The 22,343-nt window shown below is 39.1% G+C and overlaps 2 protein-coding genes across 4 annotated transcripts in view; one reads left to right on the top strand and one right to left on the bottom strand.

Moving 5' to 3' along the window:
• The window catches only part of LOC131250623 (peptidyl-prolyl cis-trans isomerase CYP59), a 109,151-nt gene extending 107,778 nt beyond the window's left edge, over positions 1-1,373 (top strand). The window contains exon 14 of the mRNA XM_058250912.1: positions 433-1,373. Within this exon, the coding sequence (XP_058106895.1) occupies positions 433-1,129 (697 nt within the window). The 3' untranslated portion in view covers positions 1,130-1,373. The remainder of the gene's footprint in view (positions 1-432) is intronic.
• Positions 1,218-22,343, bottom strand: part of LOC131250612 (membralin-like protein At1g60995) — a 50,389-nt gene continuing 29,263 nt past the window's right edge. For all 3 annotated transcript variants that reach the window (XM_058250903.1, XM_058250901.1, XM_058250907.1), the window contains 11 exons: positions 19,494-19,575; positions 19,086-19,147; positions 18,712-18,806; positions 10,637-10,716; positions 10,298-10,381; positions 5,930-6,046; positions 5,729-5,814; positions 5,455-5,561; positions 4,897-4,988; positions 2,891-2,967; positions 1,218-1,984 (listed from right to left, as the gene is read on the bottom strand). In XM_058250903.1, the coding sequence (XP_058106886.1) occupies positions 1,499-1,984; positions 2,891-2,967; positions 4,897-4,988; positions 5,455-5,561; positions 5,729-5,814; positions 5,930-6,046; positions 10,298-10,381; positions 10,637-10,716; positions 18,712-18,806; positions 19,086-19,147; positions 19,494-19,575 (1,368 nt within the window). In that variant the 3' untranslated portion in view covers positions 1,218-1,498. The remainder of the gene's footprint in view (positions 1,985-2,890; positions 2,968-4,896; positions 4,989-5,454; positions 5,562-5,728; positions 5,815-5,929; positions 6,047-10,297; positions 10,382-10,636; positions 10,717-18,711; positions 18,807-19,085; positions 19,148-19,493; positions 19,576-22,343) is intronic.

The raw sequence follows: 22,343 nt of genomic DNA, 5'->3' as shown, positions 1-22,343 counted from the left end.
TCTCTCTCTCTCTCTCTCTCTCTCTCTCTCTACATTTATAATTTTTGCAGGTGAATGATTTTGTACATCTCTCTCTCTCTCTCTCTCTCTCTCTCTCGTACATGTGAGGCCCATGGTTTGGCGATCCAGAACCTGGACCTGATAACCCAAGTAGAAAGAACGTTAATGGGAGATCAATACATAGGAAAAAAAAAAGGAAAAAAAAAAAAAAAAAAAAGAAGTAAAAAGAGTTTTAAGGCCTATAATGGGACCTTCCATTTGGTTTACTATTACTCTCTGAGGATCCTCAAGACGGTAACATCAGATCACTGGACCACAGGCCCCACATGTATACTGCCCTCTAGCTTGGCTAACTATGTTTGCTGGGACTCTGAACATAAGAGCGTAATTGCCTACAATTCCTCGCTCATAAAGCTGAAAACTATTTTGCAGTTACGACATGGTGTTTGATGGCGACACTCTGCCAAGTTTGGACCGTGAGGATAAAAAACACCGTGAACATAAAACTGAAGATGAAACAAAAAGGTGGAAGAGGGGTAATGATCAAAGTTCAGGAGATTTTCGCAGTAAGAGAGATTCCACAAACGATAGGGATAGGGAGGGGCATGATCACAGCAACAGCGGACGCAGGGGGGAGAGGGGCCAAGGAACTAGAGGAAGCAGCAGAGATGATGAGCATCAAGGAGGGAGATATTCTAGAGAGAGAATGTCTGAGAGGCGTAGAGATGAAGAAAATCGAAAGAAGAGACATGATGATGATCATCCAAGACGAGCCAAGCAAGATGATAGAAAGAGAAGCAATGATCATGATGTTGATCCTCCTAGGAGAGAAGATCGAAATGACAAGAAGACGAGGAAATATAGCAATGACAATAATCATGGGCAGGGTAAGCAAGATGATGAGAAAAGCAGAGATCAGGATGGTGATCGTGACAGTAGACAGAGGCGACATGTCAACAGTGATATTGATCGTCATAGGAGGGATGAACGATATGAGAATAAGAGAAGCATAGGCCATAGTGGTAATCCTCACAAGAGGGAGGGAGGTGATAGGAAAAGAGAAACTGAGCACCACAGCAGTGCCGACCGGAGAGATGGTCAAGATGATAGAAAGAACTATAGACCGTGATGCTACTAGCCCAGATAGAAAGCGTGAGTATGAGAAAAGGAGATGAGCATTTCAAATGATAAATGCTTGATGAGAATGCAAGACCGCATGAACTGAACCTCTTATTGTTTCCTTGCGATATTACTGTTGTGGGAAAAAAAAAATTTGAACTTTATGATACAAGTATATTAACAATCAAATGCTTGATATGTGGAATGTCTACTTCAATCTGTCAAGCTAAACAAGAATATTACAGACTGCTTCACATATTCCCAACAGCTTTTGTTCAATTCCCTTGATTATCTTGTTTGATGAAGTGGACTTTCACCACCATTTGTGCATCTACATTTTTTTATTGGAAGATTCTCCAAAACTGATTTCCCTTATGACTCAGATTCTCCTCCACCATGAATGCTGTGCCATCGGACGGGTTTCTTGTCGGGGAGATTCTGCATAGTCTTGGCTGGGGTCCCGCATGTCTCTGAACATGGAGAAAAAGGACACCCTGTTATCTGAAGAAGGGCCTCCTAAGATCCACAAGAGGAGAGAGTTAAAGGAATTCAGTGGGGTATTAGGAGTAGCTTCTGCTGGCCTTGAGTCTGATTCCTGGAACTGGTGGGGATTGCCTATCCGATCTTGGTCATTTGCTGCCAAAGGTTCTTGAAGTGCAGAGAAGTCTGCAACCCCTTCGACTACATCAGGCCTCTCTTGCTCAGATGCTCCACTGGGCCCAGATCCTGACCCAAGCTCATTGTTGGCCAGGTTTGGGTTTCTCATGTTTACCCTTGCAATGTGGAGGGTGGAGGTGAGGATGGTGGAAGAGGTGATGTGTACGCCAAGTTGCCGGCTTCTCATGTATCTCTCAAGGGCTGGAACCTGATATAAGTTTGACAGATACAAAATAAGAATGCCCTTAAAAAGGGCTGAAGGAAATGCAATTCTTCTGTGCAAGACTTTTGTCTGCCCATCAACTCTGCGAGTGGACCCCACCATATTTCAAAAACCCAAAACTCAACTTGAAGTAAAGCCGGGCTGGGCCAATTGGAAGACCAACAAGTCTTTAGTTGACTCAAATTGACTTTAAAATATTTCAATTGTACATGTATAATATAAATACCCTTATAAATGGATTGAAGTGCCTTAGTTAGGCTTTCTGCTGCCTCCTTGGCTTGCGGTTAAGGATTCAAAACACTGCGGTGCCTCTTCTTTTTTATTTAAAAAGTCAGCTCAATCAAGCGATTCACTCGGCTCAAGTCAGCTTGAGCCTGCAAGCTGACTTGATGAGTTTGGCTGAGTCAGGATTGAGTCCATCCCACAAGTGAGTTTCTCAGTGACTCCAGCTCATGTCAGCTTGAGCATGCAAGCTGACTTGATGAGTTTGGCTGAGTCAGGATTGAGTCCGTCCCACAAGTGAGTTTCTCAATGATTCCAGCTCAAGTCAGCTTGAGCCTGCAAGCTGACTTGATGAGTTTGGCCGAGTCAGGATTGAGTTCATCCCACAAGTGAGTTTCGCAGTGACTCCAGCTCAAGATATCACAGAGTCAGGATTGAGCCCATCACACGAGCAAGTTTCTCAATAGCGTAGCTCGAAATCTTGCCAGGACAGGTTGACTTTTAGAACTATGGGCCCCACGTCTGCATCCCAAATCATTGGTTTAGTGGGGCCATTATGAAGGGGTTGTGCCTTAGCTGTATCATTGAACTTAATTTTTTACTTTGAACAGCATTGGGTAGAGAGATTGTTTTCCAAAGAAAAATGTTAAAATATACCAGAATACTGACCTCAAAGCGATTCCAGAAATACAGGATGAGGTGGTGCATGAATGCTGCAGTTGTTGCAAAAGCCACGTATGAAAAACCTGGCACATGAATGAAAGGGCTCTGAGATGTGCAATTTAACAACTTAGCCAACATGCCAAAGCACATGCTGTGGGTGATGTTTGATGATAAAAGGGGAAGCTTCTAACACTTGAATTTTCATAATATGAAGAGAATGGGAACAAATCCATCATTGTTTAAAGATTCGTTCAGACTGAAGAATTTGTTGTTCAGAGAAAGAACAAAGAAAATTGGGATTTTTATGAAATACCAACCATTTCTTGGCCTAATTAGACAATACCCATAAAAATTATTTTAAAAAAAATAAAAAATAAAATAAAAAATAAACCTTAGATGTAACCACCCACATTTCAAGGGGTCTCTCTATTTTACCACTTTCCTTCAAATCTAACACTTCAAATCTAACAAATGTCCATTAGCCCATTTCTGAAAATGATGAAAATGCCCCTAAGAAGTGATAACCATGGATAGCAATATGGACCATTCCAAGATTTGGGGACGGCGATTTGTACCATTCAACACTAGGCCGTTAGCAATTTGGACCATTCAAAAGTAGGTGGACGGCTATTTGGACTGTTAAAAAAGGTAGCTGGACAGCAATATGGACCCACCCATCAATATATGCAAAGATATGACCACTTAAGGTTATTTTCGTCATTTTTCAGAATAGCTAATGGACGTGACTTGGATTTGACAAAAAGTGGTAAAATAAAGACCCCTCGAAATGTGGGTGATAATATCTAAAGAAAAATTTGTATGGGTGGTTCTGTATAATATGCATAAAAGGGTGGTGCCTCATAAAAATCCCAAGAAAAATTTACTTGGTCAAATGGCCGAGCAAAAGCTGTCAAGTATCAGTTAGACCGTTTTCTGATTTCCTTGGACTGGGCAGAGAAGTTTCCGCTAGTTCATCAAAGAGGTCTCCCTCGGTCAGTATCAGACCATTGCCCCGTTGAGGGTTTTTCAAGCTTGATAAAAGAATGATGGTTGTCATTCTCTGTAGAAGGCTCATTGGGTTGTGTTATTTCAGAAAATGAAGATGCTCAAAAGGAAAATTAATTCTTAGAAGGTGGATGTCCTGAGAAAATGGGAGGCGGAGAAAGAGCCCTTATTACTTGATATTCAGGCATTAGAGATCAAAGAGGGGGAGGAATCATCGGAAGACGAATTATCTTGTAACGAAGTTCGCAATGCCAAATACAATGCTACACTTACGAGGGAATTAAATGGAAGCAGCGCTCGAGACAAATCTGACTCTGGGGGGGGGGGGGGGGCGGGGCGGGGGTGCAAAAATACAAAATTCTGCAATGGCCAGTGCTCGAAAAAGAACCAGCAAATCTCAAAGTGTGGTGGTGGATGATCAAATATTGGAAGGTAAGTCCAAAATTTGTGGAGCAATTGTTAATTTTTATTCAAACCTTCTATCTAGATGAGATTGGAAAATGCTGTTGATAACTTGGCTTTTGATTGATCTCTAGCACTTAAGGCCAACTCTCTTGAGGAGCAATTTTCCGAAAAGGAAATTAAAGCGGACGTGGAGAAGCTAGGTTCCACTGTAATTCTTTAGGCTCTGGGCTCTTTTTCAATAAAATTATTGCCTGTCAAAAAAATTATATGCAGCACCGATCCTACCAGGCAGTTGGATGCTCCCACCATCAATCAACTGTCCACCTGGTGAACCTTATTCTTAGATTGCCCCACGAGCCTAATGTACCTGTCTAATTGGGTGATCTCAGACATCTGATCCAGCGCTGTGAAGTGGATAGTAAAAATGGACGTAGCAGTTGTCCACATTCAACAGCCAAAAATACATTTCTTAGAATTGCTATGTTGCCTGATGGATGGTCCATGTAGATGGTCAAACTTCACAGATAATGGACAACATGCATATGACAAGGCAGCAATGTATTGGATCATTCCTCAAAGACAAATATAGCAAGAGAGCATACCTGAAGCATAAGAAAAGAAGTAGATGTGAAACACCAAGAAATAGAGCAAGAAGAATCGAGGAAAGAACTGCTTCGATATTGGTGTGCGGACGCTGCAAAACGATGGTCACTACATTTATATCAGAAGTACATTGATCACCTGTAGCACGTGAACTTCGCAGGCAACCTTGCTGATGTGCCAATATTTGTAGGAAAACCAACCTGTGCATAAGGTGGGCCTGACCATGAAGATCATCTGGTGCAAAAGTCAGGCAGATCCACTCACTGGCAGGCCATAAATGTACATTTGAACTCTTGGCAACTCAGATCTGAACCTCCCACCTTTCCGCACAGAGGCCCAACTGATATCTGAAATGGCCTGATTTATCCACCAGGTATTCTTCATTGTTGAGCCCAACCTTTTGCACAGCCCAGATGTCCTACATGTGACACGTTGGCATGTAAGCTGGGTTGCATTTGAAGTTTAAATGTGACAGGTTTTACACAATGATTCCTTGATAAACTGTGTAAATGAAATTCATTAATCTCCGGATACGATGTCTATTAAGGAGACAGTACCTTATCATTGTAAATAGTTCACACAACCAGACAAGAATCAGGACCATAAAAGCAAGGAGCTGATCATCATAAAACTCGAACAGAAAAAATAGGATGCCAATCATAATCTGCAGCAGCCAGACAAATACATCAGCAAATAAAATGGAGAAAGTAAAAAATGAATAAAGATGTTATGCGGCAGAATATCAGAGCTATTGTACTTTCCCTTACATCTTATTTTCTTTCTTTTTTCCCGGTGGCAATAAATACATGATTGAAATCCAAATGCACTTACCGGTACAAAGACGAGAGACTCAATAACGTGGACGAAGATCAACTGGAATGTGGGAAGCCGATAACGAGCATGGTGTTGGAGCTGCACTGGAGTAATTCAACAAAATAAAATGCATACTTAGAAACACATAGGATCACTGACTAATGGTTGACACGGGAGAAATCTACACCGAAGCATGCAAGAAAAATAGAATAAGCTGACCTGTGAACTTAAGCATCCGAGACTGTGTTTCTCTCAAGGTAAACGAAACTGACATCGTTGTCGTGAAGAAAACAAACAATGACATAATAAGCACACCACATTTGGTCACAAGGTAGTCTGCATGGCCAAGATAAAAGTTAGTCAAGTCCAAAATCTTTATCATCATCATGTATGCCTTACACCAAACTCTATATGTGAACAAGAATTTTAGGTTGCATTTGGATGTCCTGGATTGCTTTAGCATCTCGCTTGTTATTTTAAAATCAACCACAAACATTTCAAAGAACTACAGAGCTAGAAACCAAAATCAATTCGTGCCATGTATGACTAAACACTAGCAAAGAAAATATTTTGCTAGTTGTTTATAATGACACATTCTTTCTGCCTAACATTGAATGAGAAATTCACTGCATGGCATGTCAAATTCTAAAGTTGCATTTTGATAAGCAGAAAACTACAGATGTTCCATGGCAAGCAAGGTAGCCAAGCTTATATGTGGTGTCAGATCTTCTTTGGAAGCTCTCATGAACTTGGCAAAGTTTACTACCATCACCCTTCCACACCATCTCAAATAGACCTATTTGACTTTCATTTCTCGACTCATCGAGGTTTCTCCAGTGTACTAGGATGGCCTGAGGCTTGCCCTATTATGGTAGGTAGATGGTAACAATTTTGTTGCAGAACATCTTTTGTTAAGGAAGGTTTTATTATCAAACAACACATCGATCTGAGTAAGATCTCAATGCACATGCCTAATTTACGTGACTTCAGTATTCAACGTATTCCCACTTTTGTATATTATGCTCCTGGTAGTTCCCATGATTTGGGCCTCTTAAAATAGTTAGGCCGTGGCTATGATTCCTCGATCCTTTAAATCCCTTGGGGTACCATTGTTGGACATGGCACAACATGGGTAAAGTACAGGATCCTTGTCAGACATGGTGTAGGCATACCCAGTTATTTTATACTAAAATATTTTATTTTAACATATTTAACATTGTAAGATATCAAAATATAGTGTCCCCGAGCTTTTTACCCAAACCCATGACAAGGCAACATGAGGCTATACAGACAGCTGTAAAATGTTTTAATGGTAACCCTGTCAGAACTTGGATGGTTACTTCCTTTCCTTCCAAGGAAGATTAACTCTTGTTAATGCATCGAACTTACCATTTAATTCATTTGCATCCTCTTCATCATGATTTAGAGGCAATAATTCAAAGTTCACAAAGGATAAACAACTTCTTATAGCTATAAAAATACATTTCCAACAATGGTACCCCAAGGGATTTAAAGGATCGAGGGATCATAGCCAAGGCCTACCTATTTTAAGAGGCCCAAATCATGGGAACTACCAGGAGCATAACATGGGTACAGTACAGGATCCTTGTCAGACATGGTGTAGGCATACCCAGTTATTTTATACTAAAATATTTTATTTTAACATATTTAACATTGTAAGATATCAAAATATAGTGTCCCCAAGCTTTTTACCCAAACCCATGACAAGGCAGCATGAGGCTATACAGACGGCTGGAAAATGTTTTAATAGTAACCCTGTCAGAACTTGGATGGTTACTTCCTTTCCTTCCAAGGAAGATTAACTCTTGTTAATGCAACGAACTTACCAATTTAATTCATTTGCATCCTCTTTATCATGATTTAGAGGCAATAATTCAAAGTTCACAAAGGATAAACAACTTCTTATAGCTATTAAAATACACAACCCATAATGGTATGGCTAGGAAATCAAGTCTCACAAATGTGAAAATGGTAGTGAACTATAAATGGTGTTTCTGGGCAACCTGTAGGTTCTCATCACTAACGTAGAAGAAGTAATACCTTTGGGTTAGGAGACATGAAGGATGAACAGATCTTGTTGAATATTAAGACACTGACCCTCATGTTCCATGTCAACACACACTAGTCTTATAATATGTACACTTGTACAGACTATTAGCCAGCATTCTAAGCTTAGCTAATAATCTTTGCATTTCCCCACATGCCCACTTAACTTTGGCAGTTTTGGATGCATAGAGACAAGTGGCATGTGGACATGTTTGTGGAGTTAGATTGTGTAATGGTTAGTCTAGAGGTGAGATAACAGACTAACATGCATGATTCTTGGATTAGCAGGTATTGTGCTTTAGGCATTCAATATAATGTGCTGTAGTAACTAGACATGAGCATCAGGATGCATTCCTGAATCTGAGAAGCTGCATTGTCACCATGTTTGCAAGTGTTTAAACAACACATGCTATCACCACATTATAATAATAATAACAACAGGGCTGTCAACAGGCTGGACCTGGCAGTTAAGGGAAGGGGAGCCTTTAAAGAAGTGGGAGAACTCTTTCAAGAATGCTTACCATTTCCTGGGAAATTCAGAAGGAAGAAAATAATATCTTCAATGACATGATGAGTCCCATGGGCAAATTCATGTAAGGGATAAAAAGTAGGCTCATCAAGTGAGCTTAACAATTTCCGAGGAATTTCTTTCTTGGATTTGCTTAGAGGTGATTAACAATGATACAAAATCTTCCAAGGTAAAGCTGAAGGTAAGGCCTTAATTTAAGAAATTTCCTATAAAAATACATATCCAGGCCAGTTGTGGTTTAAGAGATCCTAGAAATGTTATTTCTTAGGCATATTTTCCCTTTTTCAGCACCTTGGAGGCTGTCCAGGCTACTAGTAGTTTAAGAGATCCTAGAAATGTTATTTCTTTTCAGTACTTTGAGGCTTTCCTTCATTTTTAAAGAGATTCGTGATCTTAGCTAGGCTAAACATATCGTTTTCCCACATGGGTAGAGAAGCAAATCGTATTTCCAATATTTTGGCAAAAGTGGGTGCTGGTAGCAAGTCTCTTTGTAATGGGGATTCCTACCCCCTTCGACTTTATTCAATATCCCTCCCTCCTTACAGCACAGTGAAAAATAAAGTAAGAAAGTGGACAAAACCACCCCACTATTCTATGGAGTTGACAAATGATCCAGTGCTCTCAAACCACTGTAAGTTCTAGTCCAAAATATAATATAGTTGACAAATGATCCAATGCTCCCAAAAGCACAATAAGTTATGGTGCTAGTTGACAAATGATCCAATGCTCTCAAAAGCACAATAAGTTATAGTGATCTTTGTTGCATCAAGACACTGAGACAGTTCAATCCATTGATATGGAGAGATCATTGCGTTCAACACACATCTGTGGATTTGACAAGTAAGGTTTAGCAGACATTCATGGTCTCCATGTAAAAACATATATACAAAACAATTATAGGTTATAACCATCCAATCAATAGCCTACAATATGGACAATCAAGGTCATTTATGGAAAAATAGGCCCAATAACCTTTTTTTTATGACATCAGGGTGTCCCTGCCCCATTTTGAGGCGAGACTATTCCCTGTGGATGCATGCGATAAACAATTTAAACCATATATTCCTTGGGGCCCATCTAAAAAGAAAATCACCTTTAGCAGACAATAAATCCAAACCATCCCATCTGTGGCTTGGAAAATGGAAGGCTAAAAAGAGAGCCCGGCTCACAAATGGATCTGAGCAGTGTGATTTTCGCGTGGTAACCAATAAAAGGTGTGCTGGACCTAATGGGCAATCCAGATTGATCACTGGATCATTTTCTATTTAGTTATATACACATTTACGTTATCAAGCTTTGAAATTTAAAGGCACTAATGAGGTTACATAGAATAGAATCCTAGTGATTCAGTGCAATCATCAAACGGAAACATGCATGCACTCTTGGAGTGCAGACAAACCACATTCTTCTGACAACATTCCACCAAGTTACTGGGCATGCTTACCTTGCCAAAATAAAGAAAAGAACATTCTTGGAGAGCCTACAGAAATCCTACAGTGACTACAATTTTTGTATGATAGGATACAACGATCACAATCTACAGACACAAATATCATAAACTACCAACAGCATTTATTTTGAATAATATAATGCAGAACAGTACAAATATCTATTTCAATAAATGTCTACATATAGCACAACAAGAATATATGCTCTATTTATATATCATCCAAATGCAGCATGGATTTGCTTTATTCTAATCCTGACGGTGTTTTTTTCCCTCTCTTTGGGTTGATTACTTTTACTTTTATCCTACAATGATCACAAACACTCACATTAAAGTTAATGACAACATTTATGTTCAGTGTTATCGTAGCTCATGTTATAAACATCTACTTTTTATACCAAGCAACCTTTGCATACATAGAGCGAGCAAATCAAGAATATATGCTTTATTTACTAGTCAAATGCACCAAGTTTCATTGGGAGTGCACAGGCCTAACTGGTAAGCAACCATTTCTTCGTGAGACATGAAATCAAACTTGACAAACCTTCAAATCTTGAAGAACCTTCTGCTGGTTCATGCGCATAACTAAGATCATAGAACTCCTTTGTTTGGAAGTTATACAGATAACCTGCATCAAGTCCCAAAACCTTGTAAACGTGAAGAAGCATGATGCTGCACATATACTTGAATTACAACAACTCCGTATGATCCTATCAAATAACTACAAGATAGACATTTGAGGATCATGTGGCTCAACATAGCAAGAAACGGACAAAGCATAACAAAATTTGCATTATACCGAGACAATTCATGTACCACCAATGGAAAATGAAAACTCATACAGGAACATGTAGGATCTTGCATCTATAGAAATATTTCTTACCTTGCCCAGGAGAACTCAGTAAACTATTCATTAAAATTGTATCATAACCCACAAAACTGTTTATGAGAAGTTGCTGCCACCTGGAGAAAAATGATAAATGATAACCATTTCAGATATGTTGCTAATGTATGATGGCTCATGTAATAATATATAATGTGGTGATTCTTACAATGCTTCAAACATGAGCAAAGTGATGATAGATATTAATTCATAACTAAACTGTGACTAAAATTGGAAGTATCAAATTTCTGACATCTCTAATAACTGAAAGCTTGCCCATTCACTGGTAATCATATCTTCTCAAAAGAAAAGAAAGAGGAGAATTGAGGAGAAGGTTGGTACTTTATGGCCTCTCTTAATTTCTTATTTATATATCACCTTAAATAAAGAAAGAATGGTACACTGAAGAAGTATGGAAATACATAGGACACTATTGAAAATATTTATGCTTCTCCTCCTTAAGCTGGAGCCTAGTATCACATGTGCTCAGCTTGCCCAAGTTGGCTTAACTACTATGTTAAGTAGTCAACTAGATGTCTTTGTCAATGTTTTTAATATTATCGATATTGGCTGATATATCAATTGTCACAGGTCAGCAATATGACATGCATATTTATTGTCTTAAATTCTTGGTATTGCATGAAATATTTCATAATATCACACATTATCACATTGAATCGCATCTATTTTGATATATCACAACATATCACATCACTCCCTTTAGAAAAAAAATTCTTTGTATCGATAATATCTGTCAATATCGACAGATATCGAACTCATGCTTTGGGGAGTGCACTCCGAGAGCAAAAAAAAAAAAAAACATCTTTTTCGTTTTTTCTTAGTTTCTTTCCACTTCTAAACCCATCTATTGTGGATTTCAGTCCATCCTCTTGAATCATTTCGAAGAAAAATATCATTTTACTGCCGGAATCAAAATCCATGCCAATTTGGGACCGTTTTCGATACAGTGAGCATTTTCACTTTTCAATCCATTTCTTTTGGTGTAAATTATGTTAAATTTGTGCCAAATGGTTAAAGGGCATGATTCATCAGGTTTTGCATGAAAAACAGGGATTTGAAGCTTCGATTTTGAGATTTGGGGATAGGTGGTCCGATTTGAGGGAAATTAGGAAAAAATCGAAAACTCTGCAGTTTCTCTCAATTTGGTTGCAATCTTACTATCCAAACACGAAATCAAACATGTATCAGACTTGATCTACTGATTATTGTTGTTTTGGAGATTTTCAGAAAAAAAAAAAAAAACTAAAAATTAGTTTTTAAATGTATTTATTATTTTTCGAAATTCCACTTCTTTCAGCGATCAATTAGACCTAATTTCAGAGTATTTAGGAGTGTTTGATGAAATCATCATCAAATTCATTTTGAGATTTGGTGGCAGGTGGTCCGATTTGGGAAAAATTAGAAAAGAAATCAAAATTTCCTGAATTTCTCCCAAATTACTTGCAATCTTAATGTTCAAACACAAAATCATACATGTATTAGACTTGATCTACTGATTCTTGTTGTTTTGGAAATTTTTCGGAGAAAAAAAAAAGATTTAATTAAAGCTTAGTTAAAAATATTTTTAAAAATTAGAAATTCCACTTCTATAAGTGGTCACTTGGACCTAATTTTAAAGCATTTAGGACAGTTTCTTTTGGAAAATCTCATTAATATTTTAATTAAGAAATAATTAAAAATGTTTAAAAAATCTTCTTTTTTTTTTTTGAAAATTCAATTTGATTGGTGGTTAGATTCCATTAAGAATTATGGATGTAGTATACTGCGTATGTTAACATAATGTTCTTTTGCAGGTAGAAGATGTCAGGAGGAGAAGGGAGACAACCTAACATCATATAGAAGTACGGGGCCCCAATTCCCAATAATTGATTCAGGTCCCAATGTAATTTGTACGACCTCATAATCAAGAGCAAAGGGATTACCTGCTTGAATGAACATTTAACAGGAAGGTATCAAAATGTTATATACTGCCCAAAACGCCTAAAGGATGTGAGAGCACAAATGAAGTTTGTATTGAAAAAAGGTATGAAGATTAAAGTCGAACATGTTGCACAGGAGACAGAGATTAGGAACAAGTTCAGGCGAGCATCGCGCGGTCTTGACGATGTAGTGGATTTGTATGAGGATGATCATGATTATAGACGTGTCGTTTAGGAGTCTTTATACGACGAGAGAGAGGGATCAGGAAAGGGGGTGGGAGGCGAGTAGGCCCACTTTTTACGGGGTCTACATGGGAGAGTGGTGGGGGAGTGGAGTAGGGGACAGTAGTAAGGGAGGTAGTAGGAGGGGAGGGATATGGGGTTTGGGCCGCAGAAGTAGCATACAGGTACCAGATCTATATTTAGATCCAAGGATGTACAAAGATGCGAGGGGGGAGGGGGAGTAGAGTGGATTTGAGGAAGAAGGTGAGGAAGTTCATTGCAAAATTTTGTATTTATGATCACATTCCCATGAATGCAACAATGAGTTCACACTTCAAGAATATGATCACTGAAGTGCAGCATGGGGTGAGGGTGTGATGCCACCCACGCTATGTGAGATAATTGCCAAATATTTAAATGGGGAGTACGCTGATATGCAACATTATATGAATGAGTTTCGTCCATCATGGAAGATGTACGACTGCACTGTGATGTGTGACAGGTGAACCGAACTGACAACAATGTCAGTCATAAATTTCATGGCTATTGTGTTCTTATAGTCCACAGATGCTAGTAATAAGATTTTTTTTATTTTTTATTTTTTTTTTAAAAAAAAAAAAACCTCAAATTACATCCATGAGCTGATACATGATGTCGTGAAAGACATTGGGAAGGAGAATATCATGCAGTTCATTATGAACAACGGGAGCACATTTGTGAGGGTGGGTAAGGAGATAATTAAGTATCATATGTATTGAACCCCCTACATAGCCCATCGCATAAATCTCATGTTGGAAACGATAGGGGATAAGGCCTCAATGATGGTTGTAATTAATAATGCACTGTTAATCATAAATTTCATCTATAACCAAACCTGATTACTATTTAGAATGCACGAGAGGTGTGGTGGGGATATAGTGCATCCCGGAGCAACGGGATTTCACCACAAATTACATCTCCCTAAATAGCCTCCTAAAACACAGGCACGGGCTGCGAGAGCTTTTCAACTCTAGGGAGTATGCGGATAGGAATAAAAGTGAGAAGAGACTAGCTTGGAGGATTGACGAGCTTTTATTGAGAAGCACTTTTTAGGAACATGTGCGCAGTGTGGTGGGTATTCTGAAGCCCATATATGTAGTGCTACGAATGGTAGATAATGAGACATATCTGTCAATGAGATCCTTGTATGCGTCCATGCAGCTAATGAAAAAAGCCATCAAGGCTAAAGCCCCCAATGCATATAAATGGGTGCATGCAATAATCAATGACCGTTGGGAAAGGACCATTTCACACCTACTTCATCAAGTTGGTAAATACTTACATAATCTATTTTTAATTTTCTATATGCTCCAGTACTTTACTAGTTCTTTGTATAGCATGTATTGCTATTTTATTGTATTGATATGTGAATATTTGCACCGTGTTGGGTTTCAACACACTTCCTAAATCCCAAGTACCAATACAGTCGTACACTCTTTGAAGATAGTAGGTTGAAGAAGGTTGTGCACGAGGTATAGGAGAAGTTGTTCCCCAATTGTTTGGGAAAAAGTGACTTTGACAATGAGGTAAACATGTTCTGCACTTAACCTCTTCTCTAACTACATCAAAAACCTTTGTACTCACACTTAATGTTAGACGCTATCAACAGACTGTTCAATTCCGCAATGTTGTTAAAATGTTTAAGTGCGACGCCACATGAAGAGCAAGGAGCCAAATGATGGCATGTGAGTTGTTGTATTAGTTACCACTTACAACTAAAAGTTAGTTTTCATATTTTAATAGCACATGTGAAACTGAGGGAAAAATTGATCTATTTTGCAGGCGAATGGTGGGCCATGTATGGGAGTGATTGTGGGACTTTGTAGCAACTGGTTGTCCACGAATCGACACAGAAGATGTCCTCCTCACCCTGTAAAAGAAATTAGAGCACATTCTTTCTCATTCACACGAAAAAGCTCAACAAATTGAGTTAAGAGAGACTTAAAAGCTAGTGCACTGCCACAACAACATGGAGCTACGAGAAAGGTTGCTACACACGGAAGAAAAAAAGCACAGGACCCATTGAACTTGATGACGATCAATCAGCATACATATGCTAACGATGATACTCAGATGATTTAGACACTTCAGATGGGTGACCAGAGCCGCATGTAACGGACAAGGCATTGTCATAGGGGATTGATGTCGACGCTTATGTACAGCAGGCTAGATCTCCTCCCAAAGCTTTTGATCCATTGACAAGGAGCCCGGAGAGTAGCTCGCAGCATTCGCTATCACATGAGACACGTGGTGGCAAGACCTTATTTAACACTCAGAGCGAGACAGAGAGCGATGCAGGTGATGAGTCTGGTGATGATGATGACGATGGCAACTATGACAAGGATGATGATGGTGATGATGGTGACGATAGCAATGATGGTGGGGCCTCCTTTGTAATTTTTGGAAGAAGAATAAGAAGAAGGTGGGTGTGGGGCCTCCTTTGTCCTCTACTCAATTCATGTAAAAAAAAATAAAAAAAATGCATGATCTTGGGCTTGTCTGAAATTCAACTCATTTCATGTCATTTTGACAACATTTGATGCCCGAAAAATCGCTCGCAAAAGAAGTCATGGAAATGCTTACTACCACACAGAACTTGCTTGATAAGTCAAGTTTTTTCCTTTTTTATAAATAACATCACTGATTTTTTTAATTGGTAAATAAAATCACTCGTTAAATTAACAATAAATTAAATAATAAACTTACTAAACCGAGGACTCGACTTATGGATCCACTGCTGGACTGCACCACACTTGTGGGGCCAATTAACTGATAGGACCACTCTAAGAGCCCACATATCTATCAGACCACCATCAACCACCCAAACAACTGCTTGGACAAGTCATGGGGCCCACCTTGGGCTGCATCATCACGAAGGCTAAAGCCTAGTTCTCGATTTTTCTTTTCTTTTTGAAACAAAAGGAAAGGAAAAAAAAAAAAAAAAGGGAATACAAGAATTTAGTACAACTCCATTGACACTGCAGCTTGGAGCAAAAACATAACCAAGCAAAGAGTAATTACACAGCCAGGTTGAATGCTGTAACCTCATGCAATTGTATAAATTGGTAGTAGCAGGTCCCTAACGAATGTTCTTACACAACATTCTAATCATGGAAAAGTTTTTCATTCTTTTTTTATCAGCTAAAATTTTATAATGGATTAGTTTAAAATTTACAATTAAAATGGCTAAAGAGATGTCTCCAATGGCACTTATCTTCTATGATTATACTTTATTTATCAACAACTATTATCTCTGTACACATGCCACACATGTACAAGATCCTGAACATTCAACTTGTTGGGCCCTACCTTCGATGGGTCATGCTACAAAAATTTTAAAAAGGTTCCTGGCCACTGCTTGGAGGACCTTTGCCCACAATGTCAACCATTGGCTAGACCTTTTTCCGACAGTCCATTTACAATTATCACAAAACCTCCCAGACATGGCTAGCATCACCTGACCAGTGTGATTTTCTGGGTCAATCGGACCTAGAGAAATGATCCATACCAGGGGCATGCGTGCCACATGCAAAGGTGTGCCGTAACAGTAGCCGTAACAGTAGCCGTAACAGCCACCAATGTTACAGTTAAGATACGGGCCGTAATGGGCGTTAGTCTCTATTTCTTTTTCTTTTCTTTTTTGTTTGAAAAAAAAAAAAACCTTGTATCAGCCCAGTAACGGACCGTGTTACAGGGCCGTTACGGTGCCAATATGGGTCATTTTTTCCATTATGGCCGTTACGAGCCTATAATGCGTAACGGTTGGCACCATTACCATTACCATTACATAACAATCGTTACGGCACACCATGGCCACATGTGCAAAGATGGAGAGCTGAGTGCCCAATAACCAACATAGATACAAGTGTTATCACTGGATCCTTTATCATCAATGCCCAAATCATCTTTATGAATGAAAGTGAAAGGTAGTTTGCACATGAGAAACCTAATCAAATGAAGCATTACAACTGATGCATGGGTGGTGTAAGGGGTTGGATAGCACCAAATAAGTTACTTTTTAACTTTTGTTAAGTCAGTAAGTTACTTTTTTCACACTACTTATCCCCTGTAAGTTTTTTGTTTATAGCTTTTTAACTTCTCTCAATGGACAGTCCACATCAAAGGTGGGCCCCACTTCTCTCTCTCTCTCTCTCTCTCTCTCTCTCTCTCTCTCCATGTCAAAGGAGGCCGCACATGATGGACTGTCGACATCAAAGGTGGGGGCCCGCATGATGGACAGTCCACATCAAAGGTGGGCCCCACATGATGGATCACCCATATTAACGTGGGCCCACATAATGGTCGGTCCACATCAAAGGTAGACCCTTAATGATAAATAGCCCACGTCCAAAATGGGCAGGTATGATGGACGACCTGCTTCAAAGGTGGGGCCCACACGATAGACAGTCCACATCAAAGGTGAGCTTGACATGATGGCAATGGACATTGAAGTTGACCCCCACATGATGGATGGCCCACATCGAGGTGGCCCCACATGATGGACGGTCCACATCAAAGGTCCAGTGTTTTAAATAGTGAATAGCGTAGTGTTCACCCCTTTGAAGCGTGAGGCGTAAGCTACATAGCGTGTAGCGTAAGCTACACACTACTACTAGATTTTTAATTAAGGTTGTGCTTGGTTACACCAATTCATGATATTCAACACCAAATTAGATTGATTAATAATGAATGTGAATAAAATTTCATGATATTTGGTGCAACCGAACGAAACCAAAAGTAATAGGAAAGGGCAATAATTAAGTATAAAGGTAAAGAAAGAGCAATGAAATTGATTTAATATTGTTACTTATATTCTTTTGCTAAAAGGCTAAAAGCATTGAAAAGATTAACTTACTTTTATTAAAAATATTAAAATGAAACAGATCATTGAAAATATTAATTAATTTTAGTGTTGTAGTGAAAATAACTTGTAATGTGAGCTATGTAGCGTAGTCTATGTAGCTTGTAGCATACACAAATTATCATATAGCGTAGGCTACACTGACTTAAGCTATTTTTATGAGCTATGTAGCATTAAGGCTAAGCTACGCTACGTAGGGTAAGCTACATGCTACAGAGCATAGCTATTTAAAACATTGGTTGGCCCCTAATGATGAATGGCCCACATCCAAGGCAAGCCCTGCATAAAGGTGGGACCCACATGGTGGACAATCCATGTCAAAGGTAAGCTTCATATGATGGGCAATTAATAATGGTGGGCCCCACATGATGGACAGTCCACATCAAAGGTTGGCCCTAATGATGAGTGGCCCATGTCCAAGGCGGGCCCCGCATGATGGACGACCCTCATCAGAGATGAGACCCACATAATGGACGGTCCACATCAAAGATGGGCTCCACATGATGAGCGGTGGATATTGAAGGTGGGCCCACATGATGGACAATAACATTGATGTTGGGCCCTACATGATGGATGACCAACTTCTTTTTTATTAAAGTGATGGATTACCAACATCAAAAGTGAGCCCTACATAATGGATGGTGCACATTAAAGGTTGGTCCCTAATGATGAATGGTCCACATCCAAGGTGGGCCATGCGTGATGGGCAACCCACATCAAAGGTGGGGTCCGCACAAATGAACGGTCCACATCTATGGTTGCTCAACATAATGGACAGTAGATGTGAGGGGGACCAAACAAACTTGAGGGATAAATACTTATGATGTTGGAAACCAAACATGTTTACCAAATATACTTATTTGCTAAATAAGTAGAAACCAAGATAAGCTAATCGTGGCATTAAGTAGCTTATCTAAAGTAACTTAAAATCCAAACACCCCTTAAAAATCATCTGTTCCAAGTTCTAAATTGAACTAGAATATAGTAGTTAAAAGAAAATTAGCAAGTTTAACCTGTTCCCAAAGCAGGGATGCTGAGCAGGAATGCTAATGTTGACAGTCCGTATGTTATGCCGAGATTTAGCTCCTTCAGGAAGAAAGAAGTACCCCTGCAAAATAAATCATCATCATCACCCAAGCCTCATCCCAGCTACTTGGGGTTGGCATTTCTGTACAATAAATAATGTGCTAAAAGACCTCAATCAAGTATTTTCATATCAAAGGAATACATTGACTAAAAGCATCAATGCGTGTGCCTGACTTCTTAGGGCAGCAGCAATGAAAGTTGGGTGTGCATGTGCTGGGGGACGTAGTATTAGGAATGTGGGGTGAATACATAGCAATCGAATGAATATGAAATTAATGAAAGAATGCACTAAAAATATTACCTTCTCAACAGTATACAGATAAGTTGGTTCAAATGCTTTGCTTCTTTTCTCAAGCCATTGCACTGTAATAAAGAAAGATTAGCAAACAAACAAATGAAAGCAACAAAATGAGAATACTGTAAGGATCTGGAAACCCAAATCCATTCTCTATCTGCTTCTAAATGTTCATGCTATTTAGCTAAACAACACAAGCATCAATTGCAGCACTCAAAAGAAACTAAATGGCAGGGGTCAGTAACATATAAGTCTGATTTGCTGCTTGAATTGCCAGCAATCAGATACAAAAGGGCTTCCGGCAAAACAATATCCACAAAAGAAGCAAAAATAATTAGTTAAACTTGACAATTTCAAAATCCATCATTCTCTACTGCAGAATGACAAAACAAAAATAAGAAGAATAGTCGTTACCTATAAGTGAGTCTAGCCTTTCCAAGCGGAATGTTTTTAACGACCTTGGCATATCCAGAAGCACAGCCCATCCTGCAGTATTCTGTAGTTCAAATTTCAGTTCTCAGACATGAAACAACTTGCATTCCGAAGCAAATACAGAGTTCCATTGGAGCCTCTCACATGTAAAGCTCATATCGTATAATCAATCGAAAGATAACTAAAAATCAGTGGTAACAATAAAAACACAGGGAGGGGGGGTGATGGTGAGATGGATGAGTGGCAAGACAAGGATAGAATTAGAAATGTATGCATTCAAGGTAATTTAGAAGTAGCACCAATAGGTAACAAGATGAGGCAAAGACAAAGTAGACCTAGACGGTTTGGTCATGTGTAACAGAGACCACGAACTACGCCGGTTAGGAGTGAGTTCGTAAAATTGAAGGCTCTAAGAGGGCAAGGGGAAGTCCCAAAAGGCCATGGGTGGAGGTAGTAATTAAAAACTTGATGACCTATGGTCTAATTGAAGTTATGAACCTTAATAGAGTGGAATGGCGGAAACAGTGTTTTAAATATCGACGATATCGGCTGACATATCCCACGATATATCTTGTATCCCACCTGTGCGATACGAAATGCATAGGTAGTACTGATATTTCCCACCTATTTAATACGGTGAGCATATTTGATTTTTGATCCCTTTTTTTTAATGTAAATCTCGTTAAATCAATGTCAAAAGGTTACAAATCTATGATTCTTCATGTTTTCCATGAAAAATCATGGATTTAGGGCTTCGATTTCGAGATTTGGGGGAGATAGGGCAAGTTGCGGAAAATTGGGAAAAATTGAAATTTCTCAATTTCTCTCAAATCAGTTGCATTCTTTGTATCCAAACACAAAATCAAACATGTAACCTGATTTAGTGATTCTTTTTATGCTTTTGAATGTATTGCTTGTGTTTCCATACATGTCTTCTTATGTTTGTAAATTATATGAATAGACTTTAAGTATGCTTGCATCAGTTCAGTCAGACAATGCATGTATTAGGACCCCATACAAAGGAAACCCTTATTATGTGCATTTTTTATTTTTTTTGTTATAATGTTTTGATTTCTAAGTGTGTATTGATGTCTTTTTCAACAATCCTTGAAGTTTCCTTGAAAAAATTGACCAATTTCCCAATGTTCCCATGTTTCCTAACAACGACGATACATTACGCGATACAACCGATATATCCCATGCGATAATCGATATGCATCCGTTTCCCAAGGGTGTGATACATTACGCGATAACGATATTTAAAACATTGGGCGGAAAAAGATTCATGTACCAATGAATTGGGATGATAGCTTTGATGATGATGATGGTTGAAAACAGGAGCGAGGGAGAAGTACACGTGCATGCACACAACATATTCATAAAATGTGGTGCCACTCAAATAAATTCATGGTAGAAAGAAATTATCAGTTACTAGTAAATAGTGGATTTCAGTTCTCTACTCTTTTTTCTTTTTTTCTTTTCTTTTCTTTTGAGAGGCAACAAAATTATTTATTGAAAAAACCGCCACAAGGCAAGCAAAGAATACAACATAGCGCAATGCTAACAACCCACAAAGGATAAGATAGAAGCAGCTTTAGCTGCATTGACATAGTAGGCCCAACTCTTGACAAGACCTTTGATTATGCATAACACTCTTTCCACTGAGGTCCCGCCATTCCTAAAGCAACGCTCATTCCTCTCCGTCCAAATTGCCCTAAAGATGACCGTAATGAGGAGCCTCCATGGTATTTTCCCAGCTTCCCACCACAAATTCCATGCCACACTCATAGGAGGACATCAACAGATTCTAGTATGACCCAAGATATCTCAACTACGGCTAGGAACAACTCCCACACCTTATGGGTGAAAGGCCAATGAATGAACAGATGATTGATTGACTCCGCGTCTGCCATACATAGTATATAAATATTACGAAGAAGAAGGGATCTTCACTGGAGGTTATCGATAGTCAACACTCTTTTACAACCCAACAACTATATGAACACTAACACTCAAGGTAGAGCATCGTAAAACCAGTGGTGGAACGGATGCAAAGGGTCGGGGCTCTAGTTGATTCTGCCATAAGTCTAAAAAAAGGAACGAAAAGAGAGGTTCCCAGATAGATGAACTTTCCATATCAAAGAGTCCTCATCTTGAGTTGAAGGAACAATGAGCTTAAGATGATATAACAAACCGATGTATTCCAAAGCCTCCACATCAAAAAGATTCCTACAGCATGGAGGACACCACACAATCTGGTCGCCGCAAGAAGAGAAGCATCAAGAAACAGAAATGCCACGGTCCGGAGCAAGAGCGGGTATTCTTGGGAATTCCTCCTGACTTAGCCTCTCACTGCACCAAACATTGCTCCAGAATCATATCCGATTTCCATTACCAAATGCAAAGGCTATATTTCTGCAAACCAAATGCTCTGTCGACATTATAATTTTCCAAATAGAAGACGCTCAGTAAAGGGAGGATCTTTTCACATGCCAACCTCCCTCCTGAGATCCATACTTGCTGACAATAATATCACTCCAAAATCCACCCTCTTCAATTTCGAACCTTCTAATCCATTTTCCCAAGAGAGAAATGTTCATGAGCCACAAATCTCCCCCCCCCAGAGGAAAAAAAAAAAAGACTTACAATCCTCCCCCCAACAGAAAAGATGAAACTTTTTACCGTCCATGTTCCCTTTCCAAAAGAAGTTCCTTCTCAACTTCTCTTTCCAAAAATGAGTTAGGGCACTTGAATAAAGACATGAAGTACAAAGACATGTTCGAGAAGGCCACTTTAATGAGAGTTAGCCTCCTTCCAAAGGAAAGATAACGA

This window comes from Magnolia sinica, chromosome 1, assembly GCF_029962835.1.
Source record: "Magnolia sinica isolate HGM2019 chromosome 1, MsV1, whole genome shotgun sequence".
Lineage (NCBI taxonomy): Eukaryota > Viridiplantae > Streptophyta > Magnoliopsida > Magnoliales > Magnoliaceae > Magnolia > Magnolia sinica.
Note: the sequence above shows the minus strand (reverse complement) of the source record. Positions and strands in the feature narration are given on the sequence as shown.